Source organism: Balaenoptera musculus, chromosome 20 (genome assembly GCF_009873245.2).
Source record: "Balaenoptera musculus isolate JJ_BM4_2016_0621 chromosome 20, mBalMus1.pri.v3, whole genome shotgun sequence".
Taxonomy (NCBI): domain Eukaryota; kingdom Metazoa; phylum Chordata; class Mammalia; order Artiodactyla; family Balaenopteridae; genus Balaenoptera; species Balaenoptera musculus.
In genome coordinates this window covers 57235740-57258339 of record NC_045804.1, presented here as the reverse complement: position 1 = coordinate 57258339, position 22600 = coordinate 57235740, and the positions used below count along the sequence as shown (strand labels likewise).

The 22600-nt window shown below is 37.2% G+C and overlaps 1 protein-coding gene and 1 pseudogene across 2 annotated transcripts in view; one reads left to right on the top strand and one right to left on the bottom strand.

The window, feature by feature from the left end:
- NCOR1 (nuclear receptor corepressor 1) overlaps nt 1–22600 on the bottom strand; it is a 149399-nt gene that overhangs the window by 87632 nt on the left and 39167 nt on the right. For both annotated transcript variants that reach the window (XM_036835424.1, XM_036835425.1), the window contains exons 5-10: nt 21020–21203; nt 9568–9681; nt 4145–4201; nt 3530–3582; nt 3170–3196; nt 1054–1120 (exon numbers count right to left, since the gene is read on the bottom strand). In XM_036835424.1, coding sequence (XP_036691319.1) covers nt 1054–1120; nt 3170–3177 — 75 coding nt within the window. In that variant the 5' untranslated portion in view covers nt 3178–3196; nt 3530–3582; nt 4145–4201; nt 9568–9681; nt 21020–21203. The remainder of the gene's footprint in view (nt 1–1053; nt 1121–3169; nt 3197–3529; nt 3583–4144; nt 4202–9567; nt 9682–21019; nt 21204–22600) is intronic.
- Nucleotides 14564–19210, top strand: LOC118887388 (annotated as a pseudogene).

Genomic DNA, 22600 nt, shown 5'->3' with positions numbered 1-22600 from the left:
TGAACATATAAACTTCATAACTAAATACCCTGTGACGTATGAAAACAAAGTCCGTGCTTCTGTGTTTGTGTCTCCAGATAGCAAATTTAGCAATTACACCATAATTACAACAAAATTATCAGATAGAAAAAAATACTTTAGCTAATTTCTTATTTATATGTGTATGCTCTTGGCCAAAAAAAAAAAGATTCAAGACCGGTAATTTAAGAAAGTATCTGAAGGACTAGACTGGCAAATTAGAACGTTAGAAGTTATACACCAAATAAAAGCTGTTGACCCTTACAATTCATTAAACTGCCAGGTCCTTAAATACAAGGTACAAAGTTCATTTCTGATGTGAATCAAAGAACATCATTTATTCACTAAAAAACAATTTAAATGAATAGTCTGTCTAAAATTATAATATATAATTATATTATATAATATATTATAATATATATAATATATATATATAATATATAATATATATAATATAATATATATATATATAATATAATATATAATATATATAATATAACTATAAAAATAAGAATACTGGCATTATATTTTCTGTAACTTAATTTCCATGAAGATTATAACCACAAAATTTTTAGGCTGCAAGTCATATAATAAATATGCAAAACGATGTGAATTTGAAAAAGCTGAACTTTAGCTGACCCAGTTTCTAATAAGAAAGAACAGTGATGTCTTATCAGCATGACCATAACTTACCCACATTTGTTTGAGGGTTAAGAGACTAAATGTAGATCATCCTATTTCTCTTTCATATTTTTTTTTAACTACTCACCATTTTCTTTATTTTGGCTAGATGAAAATGTTATACACAGATGACCAAAGAAATTAATTTGATAATGATATTAAATGTGATTTATGACATCAAAATGTTGCTAGAATTAGTTTTATATTTACGTCACATCTATAGTTACTGTCTAAATCAGCACCTGTTCTCATGTGTGATCAAGAACCGTTCTCACTACAATGGGAAAGCGAATGCCTGAAGAAGCGCGGACGGGAAAGTTGCACAAATTTCAGTTAACAAGGATAGGACCTCACCCTTTGTTTTCTTGCATGATTTCTTCTTTTAAAAAATAAAATGAGTTTTTTCCTCATCACCTGGTTTCTAGAAGAGAAAAATATGGTTGTATGACATTAAGAAAAAGTACAATTTAATAACGCATTCACTTTTTTGTTTTCAGAGACACTGAAAAACAAGCGAAGATCACTTAAGAATATATGATGTAATCAAAGTTAACCCTAATTTTTTTCACCCTGCAAAATAAGACTCCTGCAATAATTAGAACTGACTAAAATTCCTCCCATTCTATAGTAAGACTTTAATACAAATAGTTCATTTTTAGTTATTACATTCAGTTGTAAGGCAAATATTATTTTCAAGTTCTGATTACACAGTTACTGATTCTCCTTAAGAACCCTCGTGAGATAAACACCTTGGCACACTCTTGGAGGGAGGGGGGCGTAAGAGAAGGCGGAGCTTTTAAAGTTATCTCCTCCCTCAGGTATGTGCTGCCCTCCCTCCTGTGGGAGTACACCAACACAGAGGCGGCTTCTGCTTTACAGAGAAACAACACAATACGCTCTAAGACGCCACGGAGGCCAACATGACAGGACAGGAAGACTTCCCTTATAACTTACTGTAATAGTTTCACTTTTCAAATTGGAAGCACTGCAACCTTCAAAAACAATGACATGCAGGCTCAGATATAAATATTTATACCCCACCTACTTCCAGAAAGGATTTCAAGCTGATTATTCAAATATAAACACAAAGCCAAGGCAAGTAGAAGTAATTTTTTGGATTATCTGCCACTCAGGACTAACACTGACACTGGCTCCACTCAAACAAGCATGGACAGTCAGGAGCTGGCTATATGGAAAAGTAGCCGAGAGATGAAGAGAATTATTAAAAGGAACGTTTGCTATTTCATACAAAGCAAATGACGGTGATGAAAGAATAGCTACTGAACGATTCATATAGACGCATGCAGCTGAGTAAACGATATTTCACAAGGTGATGTACAGTAGGAGCATTACCATATATTCAGTTTGCTCTCATTGTAATTATGTGCTACTCAAAAGCAAATGACAATCAATAAATATAACTTAAAATGTTTCCTAAGAATTTAAATGAAGAACCCCATCTCAGGACAGTGTGATAAGCACTGTAGTAGGCAATGTAGCTAACATGAAATAAATCAGGGCTGCTGTGCAGCTAATATCAGGGAAAAGACAGAACACAAACATAACGGAAGCTTTGCGGAAAAAAAAATCATTAAAAGTAGCCAACTAGATTTTATCTGCTACTCTCCTTTGTAAAAATGTTAAAACAGCGAAACAGTTCCAAAACAAGGTATATTTTATATGAGTTTTGCCTAACCTACTTCTAAGGGTTGTCAAGCCCACAGCAGCATCTCACAGAAAAATTCTAAGTATATGACTTTTATTATAAACCACTTACTTAACAAAAGTTAAAATTATTCAAATTTCAATTTTTGTCATGCATACTACCATGCAAATTATATTTGCCACCAGTTCTGCAAAGTAGTCAACTATTGCACATATTCTCAGTAAGAAAATTTTTTAAAAGAAAAAAAAAAGATAGATATATATATATATATATATAAATAGCAATGTGCTCATTAGTAACGGTACTAGTAAATAAGTATAATGTTCTGGTTATACTTAATAAAACATATAAAGTAGAAATATCACATTTTTGTTACAAACTAAGAATAATTCATCTAAAATTCTCTTAAAATATGATAATTAAAAAAAAAGATACCTATCTAGCTTCCTCTCTTACTTCAATCAGATCAGTAAATTAGGTTTTCTTTTCACTTATTTTCTCATTCCAAAATGTGCATCCATAAAGGCCTGGTGTCTGGGATGAGCAAGGCTAAGCAAACTACAACCTGGAGCAGTCTCCTCGCCCACATGAGGTGGCTGAGCGCTTCCAAGGCACCAGGACATGAAATGGCAGAAGGGTCTACAAATACCGTCATTAGCAAGAGTCATGGAAGGGATTTCCCTAGAATAGGATTTTGAATAATGATAAAATGATCCGTGGCACTTCTACTTTGCAATGGCAGATGTGGCTTGGTGGGGGACGGTGTCATCACTAGTCTTAAATGAAAAAGCTTCATTATCTTACTTCATCATGCGCCTTGCAGGTACTCCACTGAAAAAAAGACAAAACAGGAGGCAAAAAATTCAAGCCTCAAGGTAAGCCATTTCAATGTTAAGTATCCACCTTTTTTACTAGCAGATTATAAAACCAGCTAGTTTTATGCAATAATTTATTTCATTTTTTGGCCTCGGAAACTCAAAGCTGTTACCCCAACCCCCAAGAAGCCAGAGGAAGATAACATATAGTAAAACGACAGCAAATTACACAAATCTAAAACACACCTACACTATATTATACTACTATGTCAGCAGATAACATAAAAATGATCTCTTTATAGAATATACGGTCTTTAACTGAAGAACTCCAAAGATGATCAATACTTACGTCTTGATGTTCTCATGGTACACCTTGGTATCTGATGGCTGGTTATAGAGTGGCTATAAAATAAATCAAACATTTATATGCAAAATGTTGTACATCATATGTATATGAAGAGACAAAGACACAATTTCTATCTCAATGGAAGCCGAGGTACAGTACTACTGGGTCTACACAACAGACGCCCTACCAAAACCTCCAGACTCAGGTTCCCTGAATAACTCTGTCCACCCCATCTCCTAACAATGCCACTGCTCTAAGAAAGTTCATAAATCCGTTGTATCCCATAATAAATTCATGCATAGATTTTTTTAATCTCAAGGGCAAAGGAGGATTTAACACCAATATGACCCTAACAGTAAGATTCAAAGAGCTTTCTGTTTCTGTTCTTACTTCTTTCTCCTTCTACCCGAGTGATTGAATGGCTGCTCAGGCAAAAACACAATCAGGAAAATGCTTCTGCCAAGGTAACCAAGTTCCTGCACATTATTTCAAGCTTATCACCCTTCCTGCCCAGCTACATCACTCTCATCCCAAAGTAAGTGACTGTATTCCATTTTATCCCAAGAAAAACTGCTACAAAAAGAGCACTAGACATGAAAAAAGAAATTTCTTACTTACCAGTTCAACTTTTGGGCCAAGACCTTCAAATATTTTATGAGCTTCTTCTGCTTTTTTCTAGATAAAAACATTATTATATTGTATAATTAAAAATTACATTACCTAAATGCAAAATCACTTCCAATTTAATAATATTTACCTAAATACTAATCTACAGTCAAACTTATCCTTATTTCCAAATATTCTTCTTTCATATGACAGCCTGAAATACTCTCTAATTTTATTTTCATAACTCCCTCACGAAATTCAGTCAAATCTGAACATTTGTATTGAAAGCAAAACCTAAAGAATTGGTAAGTTCTTAAAAACAAATAGATATTAAGATTCCAGGGAGAGGGAACAGATATTCACTATTAGAAATGAATCCTTCAAACATTTTTAATACTTCAACTCAATGTCTTTATGGTATTTTATGTTTTTAAATTTTAATTAAAGTTGCCAATCTTTACTACGGTAAGCCAAGTTGATCTCTTTGAAGAAAAGCTTATAATGAGCATATTTTCCAATTATAAGAAAACCTTAGTAATAACAATAGAGAAAACAACTAGTTTGAATTACTCAAAGTATTCAGTAATAAATAAATGTTGAATTATATACTTTTACATGCCTTTTTCAAAAGTAAAATCATCTAGACCAAAGTGCTATCTATCTAACAGAAATCTACCTTTAATAGACAAATGAAATGTAACAAAATTCAATACTAAAGCTGTTTAAGCTGGAATCTGACATCCAGCAAGCAAATGTGTCGGGGGTTCTCAGATCTCTCTCTTGCCCCAGCACATGCTCACTAGTAACAACAAGGGCTCACTGCCCGCTGCAGAGACTCCCACATCCACGCACTGTGGCTGGGAAACTCTCCAGGGCTTCTGATGCAACACACAAATGGGAATGGAATCAATCAGTATCCCCAAGTGTAAAGAAAGATGTTCCCTTAAAATAAACATTATCCTTTTCATTTATCAATTACAATAGTTCAAATATTTATTTAGCATATATTATGTGAAAAGAACTATGTTTAATTAGCAAAGGAAGCTCAAAGTAGTGTAATGCACTTTCCAAACTCCAAGAAACTTAAAATGTTATTAAGATGAGAAATAAACATATCAAAAATATCATATACAAAACTATAAAAAACCACTGAACTTGCATAGCTAATGCTATTTCTGTAGATAGTTTTAAGTCGATTTGTTGACCTTGGTATTATTAACATTTGGGCCAGACATTTCTTTGTCATGGGGGCTGTCCTGTGCACTGTAGGCTATTCAGTAGTACCCCTGGCCTCTACCCACTAGATGCCAGCAGCACTCCACCCCTCCCCCAAGTTACAACAATCAAAACAGTCTGCAGTTGAGGACAATGTTCTAATCTCAAAAAGCCAAAATGTAATTCTCAGAAAATTTATTAGCTTTAAGGTAATATGTTAAATAACACACAAACAACATAATCACAGATGATAAATTTGGAATATCTAGCACCTACAGCTGATTCTCTCTAGACGACCTACACTCTCCAACGTTTAAACCTGCTTTCTTGAGGCACTCCACGTTACACAGAGTCTATGCCAAGAACAGGCAGGCTAAGTGAGGCTGTAACAGAGAATACTGAGAGACAAGGGGGAAATCATATCATGACAAATATTTACTGGTATCCTGTTATGTAAAGGCACTTACCTCTTCAGGGCTAATTTTAAAGGCTGATATTTAAGGTGTTTGCATATCCCAAGATTTAAGTTTTGCAAAATTTTATTACATATTTGACTTCATGTTGGCTTAACTGCTAAGAACAGATTAACCTATCGTTTGGCAGAAAAAAATTAATTTAAAACCTTCACATTTACATAATATAATTTTATTCTAAGTCTACAGATAGAAGTAATTAATGCCTCAAACATATGTTGACTATGTTCTATGTGCCAGGCACCTGCGAGACACTAAGGAAACAATGAATAAGATATCCTTCCTGGTGTAGGAAGATAAGGAGTCTTGAAAGGCTTCATAGAGAAAATGATACTTGAGCTGGGTCCTGAAGTCGAGTGCACTCAACAGACAAGAAAGGCAAGCCACGGGGATGCCTGACGGCAGGGGCAACATCACAGGGTAAATTACTAACGTCAAGGGAACATTCACACCTGTTCTGGTAGGGTATGGCTAAGAAAGGAGTATTGAGCCACAGGCCAGCCAGGCAGGCATGTAAGCACTGATGAAAAGGCTGGGTTACTCTGTAGAAAGGGGGAAATCATCAAAAGGTTTTATTTGGAGAACCACGTCAGGGGGCTCAAATATGAAGGATGGATTAGAAAGAAAAAAAAAGACTGAAGGAAGGAAACTCAGCATCTATGAGAGGTGAGGGCTCCAATCAAGCAACCGGCGAAGGAGGAAGAGAGAAGCAATTGACCAGACCAATATCCAGGAGGCACGACTGAGGCTCTTCATTGATTAACCAAGTCTGCAGAGTGGCAAAGAGAGAGAAATCGATAGTTTCTAGGACGATGGCCGCGGTGACCAGAGGTTGTTGGCACTAAGTACATTCTCCACTGTCAATCACTTTCTTTCTTCTGGTGCCATGTTAACTTGCAAATCATTCAATCAAAATATAAACGACATGTTCCTGAAAGCTTCACTGCACACCCCCTCTTTTCTATACGTATTACAATGCCGAAATTAGAGCATTTACAAATATTTTTGGAACCTACAACTGGGAAGGGTAACAGCAAAGTGAACTGTTAAAAACAGTCCAGGAGAAGAGTCTGTTTGGACACTAAATGAATCCTAGCCTCAAGTTTAAATGTGATACAAGGCAATTTTTCTCCCAGGAAGCCAATTTTAAAACTAACAGTCAGGGCTTCCCTGGTGGCGCAGTCGTTGAGAATCTGCCTGCCAATGCAGGGGACACGGGTTCGAGCCCTGGTCTGGGAAGATCCCACATGCCGCGGAGCAACTAGGCCCGTGAGCCACAATTACTGAGCCTGCGCATCTGGAGCCTGTGCTCCGCAACAAGAGAGGCCGCGATAATGAGAGGCCCGCGCACCGTGATGAAGAGTGGCCCCCACTTGCCACAACTAGAGAAAGTCCTCACACAGAAACGAAGACCCAACACAACCATAAATAAATAAATAAATAAAAATTTAAAAAAAAATGTAAAAAAAAAAATAAAACTAACAGTCAGTTTGAGGTAGTTTTCTGCCTCGCACTAACTTTCTAAATAAAAGAAAGATGCCTCATACGAGATAAGGGCCCCTATCTCTTGGGCCACATTTGGCTTAATTGCCAACCAGTATCTGCCACTGTCAAACAAGGAACAAGAGGGAGATGTACTCTTGTTGCCCCCCATCGCTCTGTGCCCTCGGTGTCAAAATAGGTAAGGTCATTCATGACAAAAAGCTACAAAGGCAGTGAAGGTCTAACAAAAGGCAGCATGGTGAGGAGGAAGACGCAGGCAAGGGTCAGTGGTGAGAAAGCCGGCCTGCTCCCAACACGCCCCTCGGGGACTTCTGCTACCATCCAGGGTCTACTGCACAAGCACCACCAAGGCAGACGACTAGCAGCAGGGGATACAAAAAGAACCTATTTTTTGAAAGATATTTCTACGGTTACTGAATTAAAAACAATCCTCATTGCAAGTCTAATATTAAGACAGATTTCAAGTTTGGTTCTTCTATTCTTCACAGAATGTGTAACAAACTGAATTGTAAATGCTAAAATGGCAAGAAGAGGTCTAAAAGGAGCTTTCGTTTCTGCTGATGGGCATCAAGGAACATTTACTACACTAGCTAATGAAAAAAAAATACATATATATAAATTAACACAAACTGAATTCTCTATCAGATCTTGTTCAATAGTTTTCAGTCCTCACATCCTAGTCAGGCAACCGCAGAATTCACTAACATTGGAACTGTTTATTAGGCCTGTAAGAGAAGGCTAATTAAGAAACTCAATCAATTAATAAATATCATTGAATTCAATGTATTTGAAAAGTAACTCATACTAAGAAAGAAGTCAGTACTTTATAAGATCCTTTTCCATTATTATCAGCTCTAATCCCTATTTACTTTACCCCTGAAGTCACAAACTGGCCATGAAGCCTATCAGCCCTCAGAAGTACTTTCTTGTTCTCCAGTGTGCTTTTTAAAAGCAGGAGATTTCATATAAAATCCATGTACCTTACTTCTCTTAAACAAGGGAGCACCTGTTGACCTTGGGCCACATCCCTGCAAGGACCCCAGCGTCACTGCCCTCCAGGCATGCCCTGAGGGGTCCTCATCACTCATTCCACCGACTGCCCTTCACCCTCACTGGACTCATCTTCACGTAGGTTGTTCTGCCCAATAAATTGGACTGATTTTGAACCCAGTCAAGGAACTAGTAATAATTGCCCATATTTCTGCCTCTCAGTGACTTAAAATTCCTTAAGTATTGCATACCTGATGACTTTCGGTTATCTATCTACACACACATGTACACCTGAGTCCAGGATCATTCCTATACAAGTGTATTTAATGACTATCTCACAGCTGCTTTTCTTAAGGTCAATTTCCTTTAGGATCTGGGCTAACCTTGCTACAGGATGCCTGTGTAAGACTCCACTCACTACAAGGCAAATAAACTGAAATGACGATCCCCAGCTTCTACCTTATGATCACCTTAAGCTGACAAGCCAATTCTCTACCACAGCACTTAAAGCATATAATTCTTTCTTGAACTGGGGGCTTCTGGAAGCCCAGTGTTAAGCAGCTCTGTTGAAAGGTTTTCTTCACATTAAGGTGAAATCAGTTTCCCTTTAACTGCTAGTTCCTGGGCTGGATTCTGGCCAAAAACCAACTTCAGCATCACAAAATTATTCATAGAATTGAGGCCTGGCTTTCCTAAATCCGGGGACACTTTTAATTATGAGTATGAAAGAAGAAATTATTTTAACAAACCTAAAAAAGAAAGTTGACCTAAAGGTCAATGGCCTCATACTTTGTAACTAAAATTCAAAGCACAGCCCAGCTATCAGTTCTGAAGCAGATAATGCAAGTCGTTTCCACGTCCAATGACCATCTCTACTAGAATAGTGTATTTGGCATTAAATGTTGCTTATAAAGTGAAAAACTACAGAATGGCTGTATTATTGTGCTACACAATGCTTACCACTCTTTATATAACAGGAGAGAGGACTCAGCTGATAAAATTATACTGTCACAAAATAGTATTATACCATATAACATGCAAATGAAATATTAAATAATTTAAGACACAACTATCAACTTTTCTTCAGTACATAAAGAAAAAACACCAAGCTTCAGTCAAAGTTTAAGAACATTAAAAATTATAACAGAAAGCAGGTTAATACAATTAATATTACCACAGAATACACAGATGACTGGAAAAGGCATAGTCCAGCGGTTTTAAAGGCCTGTGCCGTCGGGAATGGCATGAACTTACCCGATTTTCATCGTAAATAATTTGGACAATACTGCGGTGTTTCTGCTCCACAGGAGGAGGGGACACAGGCTTCTCAGGCTCTGGAGGTTTAGCGGCTTCTTCTTCGAGCTGTTGCTAAGAGACCCAGAAACGAAGAGTCAGGCATCTGCTGCACATCAGCCCCACGAGTAATTAATCACCAGAGATAACACATGCTTCTGAGCAATGCTTTGCTGATTCTATAGGGTAATCACTTAATCTACTAGGGCCTAATGGACCGGACCCAAAGGCTCTAACGAACCCAATCAGATTTATTTTGACTAATAACCAAACAACATAAGTCATCATTTGAAAAATCCTTTTATATTTTAATTCTGATAAATTTAAAGCAAAATAGTAAGAGAATCTAAACATATGAAGGTACCCCATCTACCTCTATCACAATGACCTTTTGTGGCACTGTAATAATGCTTTTCTGTGTTATACATACACAGTATGTGTTAATGTCTGGCGGGGAGAGTACGGTAGAACGTTTAAGGGTTAATCCTTAAGTCAGCACAGCACCATCCTCTACCCTACTCCCCTGCCAAACTTTATATTCTATAGCGAAGAGGCCCTGGGAAAACCAAAAGAATATGGACTGCTGGTGTGTGCAATCACAAAGCAGGAGCCTACCTGAATTACTGTGCCCAGGATTCAGCCTCAGGGTCGCCCTTTACAAGTGGTTGATCCTAGGACCTCAATCTTGAGCAAGTATATAAACCCCTCACATGTAAAGTAGGGATATTAATCCTACCTACCACATAGCTTTCTGAGAGATTAAATGACTCAATATATGTCAAGCACAACTATAAACAGTCAGTACCTATTACCTACAATTATTACTGAAGTAAGTAAGGACTCAGCTAGGTTCACTGCTTTTTGTCTTCCATCACCTAACTAGTGCCTGATACCTAGTAAATGCTCAACAAATAGCTACATGGATATAAGTTCACTGAATGAAATGATAAAAAAGACATTAGGTAAAGATGGTTAAGTCTACCAAGGCCTAGCAGAAAAAAAGTCACCTGTACTACCAAGTAAGACTGATAGTCAAGGTTCCTAGTCATTTAAGTCAACCGTACCCAAATGAAAGGATAAAAATCCTCCAAGAGAGAAAGCTTTGAGGACCACTTCACTTTGGAACAGAAAGTACTCTTTCAACCTGCTATCTGTGTGAGCAAAAGATACTTGGAGTTCTGAGATCATTTTATGGGAATGAGTTCTTCAAACCATGCCCTTTTATTCCTTTGTTCGAGGGGCCTTCTTTAGAATCCCCGTTAAGTAGGTGCAGAGAAAGAAATAAACAAGTTTCAGGAAATCACATTTTGTTCTTAGTAGCTAAGTAGCCCTGGGACAAAACCACAGTAACAGAAAGTCTCTAAAAACAAAACAAAACAAACAAACTTTCCTCACCTATTCTTTTACATTAACTTTACGATAATTTTGGCAAACTTTAAAATAAATTTAGTTAGAATTTTTATTGAAATTGTATAAATGTGAATTAACATGAGCTCACATTATTAATACTGTGGTTTCTATTCTGCTGTCTTATTTAACTCAAGTTGTCTTTTTATATTCTTCAATAAAATCTATAGTTCCTGTAATATCTCATAAGTCATACACTATGTCCTCATTATTTTTAATTATTTTAATGGGTTACATATTATTGAGCATTCACTATGTGACACATATATAATACATTCATTAATCTAACTCATACACACAATCTCATGATTCAGTTGGTGTTATTAGTATTATTACTATTTTATACATGAAGAAACTAAAGAAAAGTAAAAATATGACCAACCCAGAAGGATAAGACTCACTAAGACTTAAAAAAATTGTCAATAAATCTAATATGATTTAATAAATAAAAGAGGGCTCAACATATTAAAAAAAGGCAAGGGGGGGGATATTTTTTAAATGACCAAGCAGATTTTTTTAAATGAGTCAATAAAAATGCCAGCATAAAAACATAATTATTGAGGGACTTCCCTAGTGGTCCAGTGGGTAAGACTCCAACGTTCCAATGCAGCAGGCATGGGTTCAATTCCTGCTCGGAGAAACTCGATCCACATGCATGCTGCAACTAAAAGATTCCACGTGCCACAACTAAGACCAGTGCAGCCAAATAAATAATAAATGTTTAAAATAAAAACATAATTACTGAAATTGAAAACACACTTGACAGCAGATATGCCAGAAATGAAGATACTGCACAAAATGAAGCCTGAAGAAGGAAAAAATGGGAAAGAAAAGCAATTAAGAGACATGGAAGACAGAGTGATAAAATATTACATCTAACAGGACTTTCAAAAGATGATAAAGAAACTGTAGGAAAGGGTTTTGTAAAAAAGATAATGGCTAAGCAATTTTCCAGAACTCATGAAAAACTCTAACATATTCAGGAAGTCAAGTGAGTCTCAACCTGGAAAGATTAAAAAAAAAAAAAACACCCACTCCTAAAGAAATCATAGTAAAAACAACAGCACTCAAAGAAAAAGTTACTGAAAGCAGCCAGAGAGAAAATTCAGACTCTCCACAAAAGAACACAAATTAGACTAAGGGCTGATCTCTTCACAATGAAAGGAAAAAGACAGCATGCAGGGAAAACTGAGAAAATAACCACATTCCAAACAAAGATACCTTTCAATAACAGGCATAAGTAAAAGACAACAGTTAAGTTATAAAAACCAAACAAACACTGAACTCTCCAGCTAACAGATCCTCACTAAAGGAAATTCTAAAGGATGTTCTTCAAGAGGAAGCACATTCTCACAAATGGAAGAAGATCTGTGTTGCAAGAAGGAATGACGGGCAAATAAGATGACATATATGTGGGTGAACCGAAATGAAGATTGACCATATAAAATAATAATGTCTTTGGCAGTTTTAAGAAAATAAGAAAGAACTAAAATATGACAACAATAGCATAAAAGTCGGGAGGAAAGAAAGAAATCAAGAAATTCTATGCCCTCCTATACTCAAGAAGTTGGTTAAGATACTACTTAGTTTTAGGCTTCAAGTTAAACAGACTGTTAAAATTTCTGGGGAACCACTATAAACAAACAAATAATGTATAAAATCCAACTGGTGGAGCAGGAGAGATGGATAAGACAATCAATCCAAAATAAGGGTTGGAAAAAACAAACAAGAACATCAGTATCAGCATAAAAAAGACAGGACAGGGACCTCCCTGGCGGACCAGTGGTTGAGACTCTGTGCTTCCACTGCCAGGGGCATGGGTTCATTACCTGGTCAGGGAACTAAGAGCGCACATGCCACATGGTGAGGCCAAAAAAAAAAAAGACAAATAGAAAGCATAAAATAGTTTAAAAATAATTGAGATATACCATCATCATCATCAATTTTTTTCCTTTTTTTTAATAAATTTATTTATTTTATTTATTTATTTTTGGCTGCGCGTGGGCTTTCTCTAGTTGCAGTGAGCGAGGGCTACTCTTCATAGCAGTGCGCGGGCTTCTCATTGCGGTGGCTTCTCTTGTTGCGGAGCACGGGCTCTAGGCGCCTGGGCTTCAGTAGTTGCGGAGTGTGGGCTTAGTAGCTGTGGCTCGCGGGCTCTAGAGCGCAGGCTCAGTAGATGTGGCGCATGGGCTTAGTTGCTCCGTGGCATGTGGGATCTTCCCGGACCAGGGCTCGAACCTATGTCCCCTGTATTGGCAGGCAGATTCTTAACCACTACACCACCAGGGAACATCATCGTCAATTTAAAAGAACTAAATTACCCTGTGGAAAGACAGTTTGCCAGACTCAATAAAAAACAAGACCCAGATACGTACTTATATAAGAGATATACCTAAAATACAAGCACAGAAAGTAAAGGGAAAGAAAAACATATACTAACCTATATCAACCAAAAGAATGCTGATCTAACGACATCAGTATAAGGCGAAGCAGACTTTATGGTAAACAAAGCATTGGCAAGGATGTGGAGAAAAGGGATCTCTTGTGCACTGTTGCTAGGAATGTAAATTGGTGCAGCCACTACGGAAACAGTTCCTCAAAAAATTAAAATAGAACTCCCATATGATCCAGCAATTCCACTTCTGGGTATTTATCCAAAGAAAAAAACATAAACAAGAAGATATATGCACCCCCATGTTCACTGCAGCAGTTTTTTTTGGGGGGGGGGGTCATCATTAAAAGGGGTCAAAATGGGAAATGAAAGGGAGGATAACAGAGTTCGGGGTTGCTGGGGCTTCGGAAGTGCAGACTAGTTCCACAGTTTGATTTCCTCCTGGCCATTAAGGTAGGAATTTGAGGATTTTACAAGAGCTGAAGCAGCGCCACTTGAGAATGGAAAGCGGTAACTGGGAGGTTGCTGTCCACATTGTCAGAACCCAGTTTAGTTCACGAGCCTTCACATATAGGGTCAATTATAGTTTTCAGACTTTTTGAAAGTTCAATACTTCTTGAAGACTTTCCAAAAAGCAGGCTTCCCAGGGCAATGTGAATTCACTAGCAGATTTGGCAGCTCACTCCAAACAAGCCTAGTTTTAGGCAAATAAAGTTTGCCTAAAAGACAGTTTAGCCCCAGCTCTTCCTTGCAAACACATCACCATTCCTGAGTCTCTTCTACAGAGAAATCTTGCATCTGCCACTGTATAAATTTCTTCAAGAGCTGGGCTGAAAGGCAGAAATCTTGGAATCCTAGCATGCATCTGAATTTAGGCTTGGACATACTTTCCTGGGGCATATTTTGTGTTTAGTTTCCCTTTCATGACAGAAGAGATGAAGAGAAGCATCAATAAAATCAGGGGCCCATGTTTCCATATTAATATGAACCTGCTGGTCTTGGAGGAGTCTCCCAGAGAGGTGGGGGGGGGGGGGGGACCAGCCACTGCTCACCCTTGGGACACAAGACACTGGCAGCAGCCACTCTTGGAAGCTCCCCCACTGGCGTAGATGCTGGTACTAGCGGGCCCCACTGCAGCACTATTCACAATAGCAAGACATGGGAAACAACCTCAGTGTCTACCAACAGGTGAAGTGATAAAGAAGATGTGGTATATATACACAATGGACTATTATTCACCCATAAAAAAGAATGGAATCTCATCATCTGCAACAATATGGATGGGACCCTGAGGGCATTACTTTAAGTGAAGTCAGATGGAGAAAGAACACATACCGGTGGATCTCACTTATGTGTGGAATCTGAAAGAAAGACAGGAAGGGAAGGAAAGAAGTAAAGGAAGGTAGGCAAGAAAGAAAGGAAGGAAGGAAAGGAAGGAGAGAAAGAAAGAAAAGGAAAGAAAGGAAGGAAAGAGGGGAAAGAAGGAAGGAGGAGAGGGGAGGGGAAGAAACAGGAGCTGGTAGATGCAAGAACAGATTGGTGGTGGCAGGGGCAGGGGGGAGATGGACCAAATGGGTGAATAGTCAAAAGGTACAAACTTCCAATTATAAAATAAATAAGTCATGGAGATGTAAAGTACAGCTTGGTAACTATGGTTAACAACACTGTACTGTATATTTGAAAGTTGCTAAGAGAGTAGATCTTAAAAGTTCTCGTCACAAGAAAAAAAATTCTGTAACTATATGTAGTGATGGATGGTTAACTAGCCTTATTGTGGAGATCTTTTTGCAATACATTCAAATATAAAATCATTATGTTATACACCTGAAACTAATATAACGTTGCATGTCAATTTTTTTTACCTCAATTTTTTAAAAATTGAGAACTACTAGGAAAAAGATACAAATCCAAAATCATAGTGGTAATTGATAAGTTACAGACAAAAATGAGAGAAGATATGGATGATTTTTTTTAGTAAAGAATATATACTCTTCTCCAGTATGCCCAGAGTATTTTTATGAAATCGATCATCATCTAGGCCAAAATTCAAGAACCAATTATTTCAAAAGACTGGGTATTAGAGACCATACTCCCTGGCCACAATAAAGTTAGAAATCAAATAACCAAAAATAGTCAAGAAAACATTATATATAAGAAATTTAAAAGAACACTTTTATTAATACAGGAGTTGAAAAGGAAACCAGGATGGATAATAAAATGCATTATAAATTAAAGCTTGCTGAATGAAGTTAAAGTAGTGCATAGGGAGAAGGGGGAAGAAAAAACTGAAAAGTTAATGTTGACAAATTATAAAAGAGCAGAATAAAATCAAAGAGGAAATAAGAAGCAAAAACTGATGATACAGAAGATACAACTATATTCCCCAAAATGAGGGAAAAAACTATCTCCAGAAGAAATAGAAAGTGAATGTTTTTAAATTGAATCACTAATTTAAAAATACTTTTTACACAAAAAATACCCAATAGATCCAGCTGATTTACCAAATAATTACAATCTTAAACTATTTCAGAGTTTAGAAAGGTTATGACATTAGCATGATCTGTTACCAACCAGACAAGACCATATAAGAAAAGAAAATGACAGGCTTATCTATCTCACAAATAAGATACAAAAATCCCAAAATAAATACTTGTAAGTCAAGTCCAGCAATTTATTAAAAATAGATAATACATCATGACTAGTTAGGTTAAACGTAAAATCCACAGGTGATTTAACACTAGAAAATAACTGATGTCATTCATCCTATTAATATATTTTAAAGGAGAATAATTAGATCAACAAACTTATGCAGAAAAAGCATTTGGTGAACTTCAATGTCCCTCATGATAAATTCTCAGCACACTGGACCAGATGGGAATTTCCCAATCTGAGGAAGGATGTCTATAATACCGACATCATAACCAGTGGTAGTAAAAAGTAAAAGGCATTCCTGAAAAGCAGAAAAGAACAAGAATAACCACTTTCAATGTTGCACTGCAGGGTTTTTTTTTTTAAGTTTTTTTTGATGTGGACCATTTTAAAAGTCTTTATTGAATTTTGTTACAATATTGCTTCTGTTTTATGTTTTAGTTTTTTGGCTGCGGAGGCATGTGGGATCTTAGCTCCCAGACCAGGGATCAAACCCGCACCCCCTGCACTAGAAGGCAAAGTCTTAACCACTGGACTGCCAGGAAAGTCCCAATGTTGCACTGCAGTCTTAAGCAGAGCAATAAGGCAACAGAAAAGTAAGGAAAAGGTTTAAGAACTGGAAAGAAAGAAACAACTGTCTTTTTTTTTTTTTTTTACTGTTGATACGACCATTACCTACATAGAAAACCCAAAAAAAAATCTACAAATAAGTAATTAACATTACAAGGATAATTTAGGGAGGTTGCTGGCATATATTAAAAAAAAAAAAGACTGCAGATAAACAACAAGGAGCTACTGTATAGCACAGGGAACTATATTCAATATCTTGTAATAACCTATAACGGAAAAGAATATGAAAAAGACCATATATATATGAATCACTTTGCTGTACACCTGAAACTAATGCAACATTGTAAATCAACTATACTTCAATTTTTTAAAAAAAAGTTATTCTAGCATGTGAAAAAAAAACTGCAACAGTTAGAAGAAATATAATTTTTGAAAAGATATTATTAACAATAGCATCAAAAATATAAAGCCCCTAGAGTTGAATCTAACACAAGGCATATAAAAGAAAGTAATAAAACATGAAAGCCCTCCTAAATAGACAGATATACCACAGCCACGGACTGGAAGACTCATTAACATAAAGGTACCGTCATCCTGGAACTGATTTCTGTATTACATATGATTCCAGTGAAAATTACAGAAAGATATTTTGGAAAACTGAAAAATATGATTCTAAAAGTTATATGAGATGGTAAAAAACTTTTAAAAAGCTAAATCATGCCCACAGAAGTGGGGTTTGCCTCACTGGAAAAAAAAGAATAAAGCTCTAGTAATCAGAAGGATATCTATTATATTTCTGCATCAATACCACAAAGAACACAAAGACCACAAAGCCCAGAAATCAATCCATATACAGATGCAAACCTGAATTATAATAGAGCTAAAGTGTAGAACAGTTGGAAAAGGATGAACTTTTTATTATCACATACAGGGAAAAAATGAATATTGACCCCTACCTTGAGGCAGACACAAAAATTCAATTTCTGGTGGATTAAGAATAATGTGATGAGGGCTTCCCTGGTGGCGCAGTGGTTAAGAATCCGCCTGCCAATGCAGGGGACACGGGTTCGAGCCCTGGTCCGGGAAGATCCCACATGCCGCAGAACAACTAAGCCCATGCACCACAACTACTGAGCCTGCACTGTAGAGCCCACGAGCCACAACTACTGAGCCCACGCGCCACAACTACTGAAGCCCGTGTGCTAAGAGCCCATGCTGTGCAACAAGAGAAGCCACCGCAATGAGAAGCCCGCACACCAAAAACGAAGAGTAGCCCCCGCTCACCACAACTAAAGAAAGCCCGCGCACAGCAACAAAGACCCAACACAGCCAAAAATAATAAATAAAAATAAATTGTAAAAAAAAGAATAATTTGATGAGAAAACTATAAAACTTTTAAAAAGACAATATAAGTAAACTCTTTTAATGGTCCCAGGGTAGTCTCATATAAAATCTACAGAAATTCTGTTCACCAAAAATACTGACCTAAATGTAAGAGCTAAAACTACAAAACTCCAAGAAGAAAACATAGGTATAAATCTTTGTCACCTTGGATTATGCAACTTGGATTAAGGTTCTTAGATATGACACCAAAAGCGCAAGTGATGAAAGAAAAAATAAACTGGACTTCATCACAATTAAAAACTTTCTGCCCCAGTATGACTCTGTCCTGCTCAGCTGTCCTCTGAAAGGAAGTCACTTATCTCCGTCCACCTTCTCTCCCACCTAAGTGTGTGCCCCTGAGGCCCCAGAACTATCTTTTAGTTGTCAACTGAAGACCAACAAAGATTATCACTTCAAAGTGGAGAATGATGAAAATGAGCGGTTATCTTTAGGAAGGCTCAGTTTCGGGGCTGGTGCAAAGGATGAAGTGCACACTCTTGAAGCAGAGGCAGCCTAAGCAAAGCAGCCCTGGCAAGGTTGATAACGTCTGTACGGCCAATGGCTTCCCTGGGGGGCTCTGAAACAATACTACGTGTGGTCTAAAAGTAGTTCAGGGCTTGTACTTATCAGTGGACAGCACTTAGAAGATGCACAGTAAGAAGATGAAGAAGAGGAGGACGTGAAACCCCTAAGTATATCTGGAAGTGGTAGCAAGGTTCCACAGAAAACAAGCAAAACTTGCTGATGAAGGTGAAGAGGAAGCTGAAGAAAAAGCTCCAGCAAAGAAATCTATATGATACTCCAGCCAAAAAGGCATAAAATCAAACCATAATGGAAAAGACTCAAAACCATCAAATACCAAGAGCAAAAAAGTCAAGAATCCTTCCCAAAAACAGAGGGAAAAAAAAAAGAAAAAGAAAAAGAAAAAAAAACCTCCTAAAACACCAAAAGGACCTAGTTCGGTAGAAGACATTAAAGTAAAAATGCAGGCAAGTCTAGGAAAAGCACAATGAACAGTCCTGGTAAATTAAGACAGGGAGAGAGGAAAAGGAAAGACGAATTACAAAGGAGAGTCCAAACTGAGGTCTCATTAGCAATCCAGACGAAGTCTTCTATTTAATCTCAAATCCCCGTTCCTGACTTTCCAGCCACCCACACCCCCCCTCTCCAGGCTAGAAGCAATCTCACTCTTGATTTCCTACAGCACTTGCGTTTGACTGCTGTGATTCAGTGAATCTTATACCTTGCCTTCTATTACTTATTCATTTGATTTACCTCTTTGACCATGTTTTAATCACTTTTGTATCTCCCTAGATGCTCAATAAATATTTGAATGAATCAAATAGAGGAAATAACGGTTTTGTACATCAACGAATACTATCAGGAAAGTAAAAAGACAACCCACAGAATGAGAGAAAATATTTGCAAATCATACATCTGAGTATGTAGAATATATAAAGAACTCTTACAACTCAACAATAAAAAGACAACCCAGCTAAAAAAGAAATGGGCAAAGGATCTGAATGAACATTTCTCTAAAGAAAATATGCAAATGGCCAACAAGCACATAAAGAGATGTTTATCATTGGTTACTAAGAAAATGAAAATCAAAACCACAATGAGATACCACTTCACATTTACTAGGATAGCTATTTTAAAAAAAACCAACAACAAATGTTGACAAGGAAGTAGAGAAGGTGAAACCCTCCCTCATACACTGCTGGTGGGAATTTAAAATGACACAGCCACTTTGGAAAACAGTTTGGCAGTTTCCTCAAAACTTTAACAGAGATCTGTCATGTGACCCTGCCAATTCTACTTCTAGTATATATCCAAAGAGAACCAAAAAAACATGTCCACACAAAAACTAGTGTGTCCTAGCAGCACTATTCATAACATCCCAAAGTGAACACAACCTAAATGCCATCAACTAATGAACGGATAAACAAAACATAGTATATCCATGCAATGGGAATTTTGTGCTGATACAAGATGCGCATGGATGACTCTTGAAAACATGCTAAATAAAAGGAGTCAAAATGTCACATATTATGATTCTATATTTATCTGAAATGTCCAGAATAGGCAAAATCCATACTAGAGGAGAAGAGGTTTATAGTTGCCAGGGCTGGGGGGGAGAGGGAAATAGAGTAGCTGCTAAAAGATATGTGGTTCCTTTCTGAAGTGATAAAATGTTCTGGAAATATATAATGATGACAGTTGCACAATTTTATGAATACATTAAAGCCACTGAACTGTACACTTTAGAAGTGTACACTAAAGTGTACACTTTAACTGTACACTTTCTTAATTTCAAAAAAAAAAAAATCCTCCCCCCCACCCCCCAAAAATTGAAATGACGAGCCACAAATTAGGAGACACGTGCTATACCACATACCTGACAAGAGGCTTCAGGAACACTAAACATAAGAAAATGACAAAGTAACCATCCACATAAGGCACACAACCCATAAACAAATGAAAACAAGCTCTGTCTCATTCCTCATCAGAGAAATGCAAATCAAAACTATTTCACATCCACGTGAAGGCAAGAACATGCACAAACTGGAACGTGAACACACTGCCAGTGGGAGTATAAATGGTGCTGCCATCTCAGTAGATGTGGTCTCATCTAGCACATGCGAACACATGCACACGATCAGGCCACGGAACGCCATTCCTGGGCACACGTCCTAGAAAATCTGTCTACACGTGAACCAAAAACATAGCACCATGTGTGGAATAGCAAGAAACTAGAAACAACACATCCAGTAAGAGCCAACACGGAACAGACAAATAAGTTTTGCTATCTGGAATCATAAAACCAGACAATACCACAAGAAAATGAATGGATGAAACTAAGGAAACTAACAACAAAAATAAGCAAGTCACAGAACATACAAGGCATGATTTCCTTTACATAAAGTTAAAAATATGGAAAGCTCAACATTCTCTTGTTTAGTGAGACAAACATACATTCTGAGAATGTATTAAGCAGTTAAAATCAAACACTTACTGTTTCTTTTTCAGTTTAAGGATCTGCTGTTCTACTTTTGCAATTTCTCGATCTACACGATCCATACTCTGTATTAACTCTTCCTTTGAAGCTTTGAAGGTGAAGCATTTGATCATCTCCACATGGTTGCCCAGAGATTGGAGAGGAAGGAGCTTCATGTTTGACTCCAAATGCTGGATCCTTTAAGGAAGAAAATCAAGAACAAATGATTTCTCACTAACAGCCAATGTCAGCTGCAAGATCCTCTTAACTGAAAAAAGTGAATTTTAAAGCTTAGCAGAGCAATGTGTGCTCTCTGTAGATGGCAGTCCTACGGTAGCAATTTTCTCCCTCCCTCCCTTTCTCTCTCTCACACACACACAAACCCACACCACTGCTGTTTATAGTTTAGACATATCATTCACAATTTGGAAGATCCTAAAAGCTATCCAGAATGAGGTGGCTAAGTGGCTAACCAGCCTTTAAGTACAACGATACTGAGACTTCTAATTTCTGCAGAAATAATAATGCAATCACGGCAAAGGAAGATACCAATTCCTCAGCCATTTCCTCGTAATGGCACCCCAAAAGGTCTGAACATGCATGCCCTGTGTGCCCACCCAACGTAACAGCTATGATATGGCTGTTCCTATCAAAAAGTTTTAGACTTTCCAAGGGCCAACAGTGAGGTACAGAAGTCCAAGAAATGATCTAGAAGTTTTGTTGCTACAGTCACCCAGGCCTACCTTCATAAAGGGCAACTAAGCCTGCCCACCCTTATATCGCACATAACACTCTCTTCAGCCCTAATATATCATCCCCACTCCAGCTCCAAACCAGCAGGGGACTACAAACAGATTGAAGGCCCCTCCACCCAAAAACCTATCACCCCGTCAACACACACATGTACGCATTGCACACACACAAATAGAGCCTACTAATCTCCAGTCAAAGTGAAGATATACGCAACACTGTAGAGCACATAAATTTTAGGTTAAGGTACTAGTTTTTCTTTAGGTATAAGAAGCTAGACATGAGCATAGTTCCTAGGATATAGAGCCCTCAATGTATTAAATAAGATATATTAACTGTGAGAACTCAGTAGTTCTACCAAGAATTGCACTTAATTATACCTGGATAGTTTTTGTTCCAAAACACCTTGGAACAAGAGATTTCAACTAAAACATAACATGTATTCCTGAAAAAGTCTGATATTCTGTAATAGTATAGTTAAATATAAGACTTCTGGGGAAAATAGGATTATGGTTATTACTTAAAACTTTGCAAGCAGAGGCAGTAGAAAAAAACAACAGCGATCCTAACAGAAGTAATAATAGCGTTAAAGCTCCAATATCATTGCTATTTAGACTACAGTCAATTCTTTGGTAGCCATAACCCTATAGTTTACGCTTCCTTTGTTAATCCTTGAGTCATTTGCTTCCAGTAGAAAATAGTATGTTCATCAAAATAAAAATCAGATGCTCTGGGGTATAAAAGATTTTTATCAACCTTTAAAAACAAAAAAGTACAGGAGAAAATGTCTTTGCAGTTTCTTTTCAACATTCCAATCTTCATTAGTTAGCTTAACATTGAAAAGC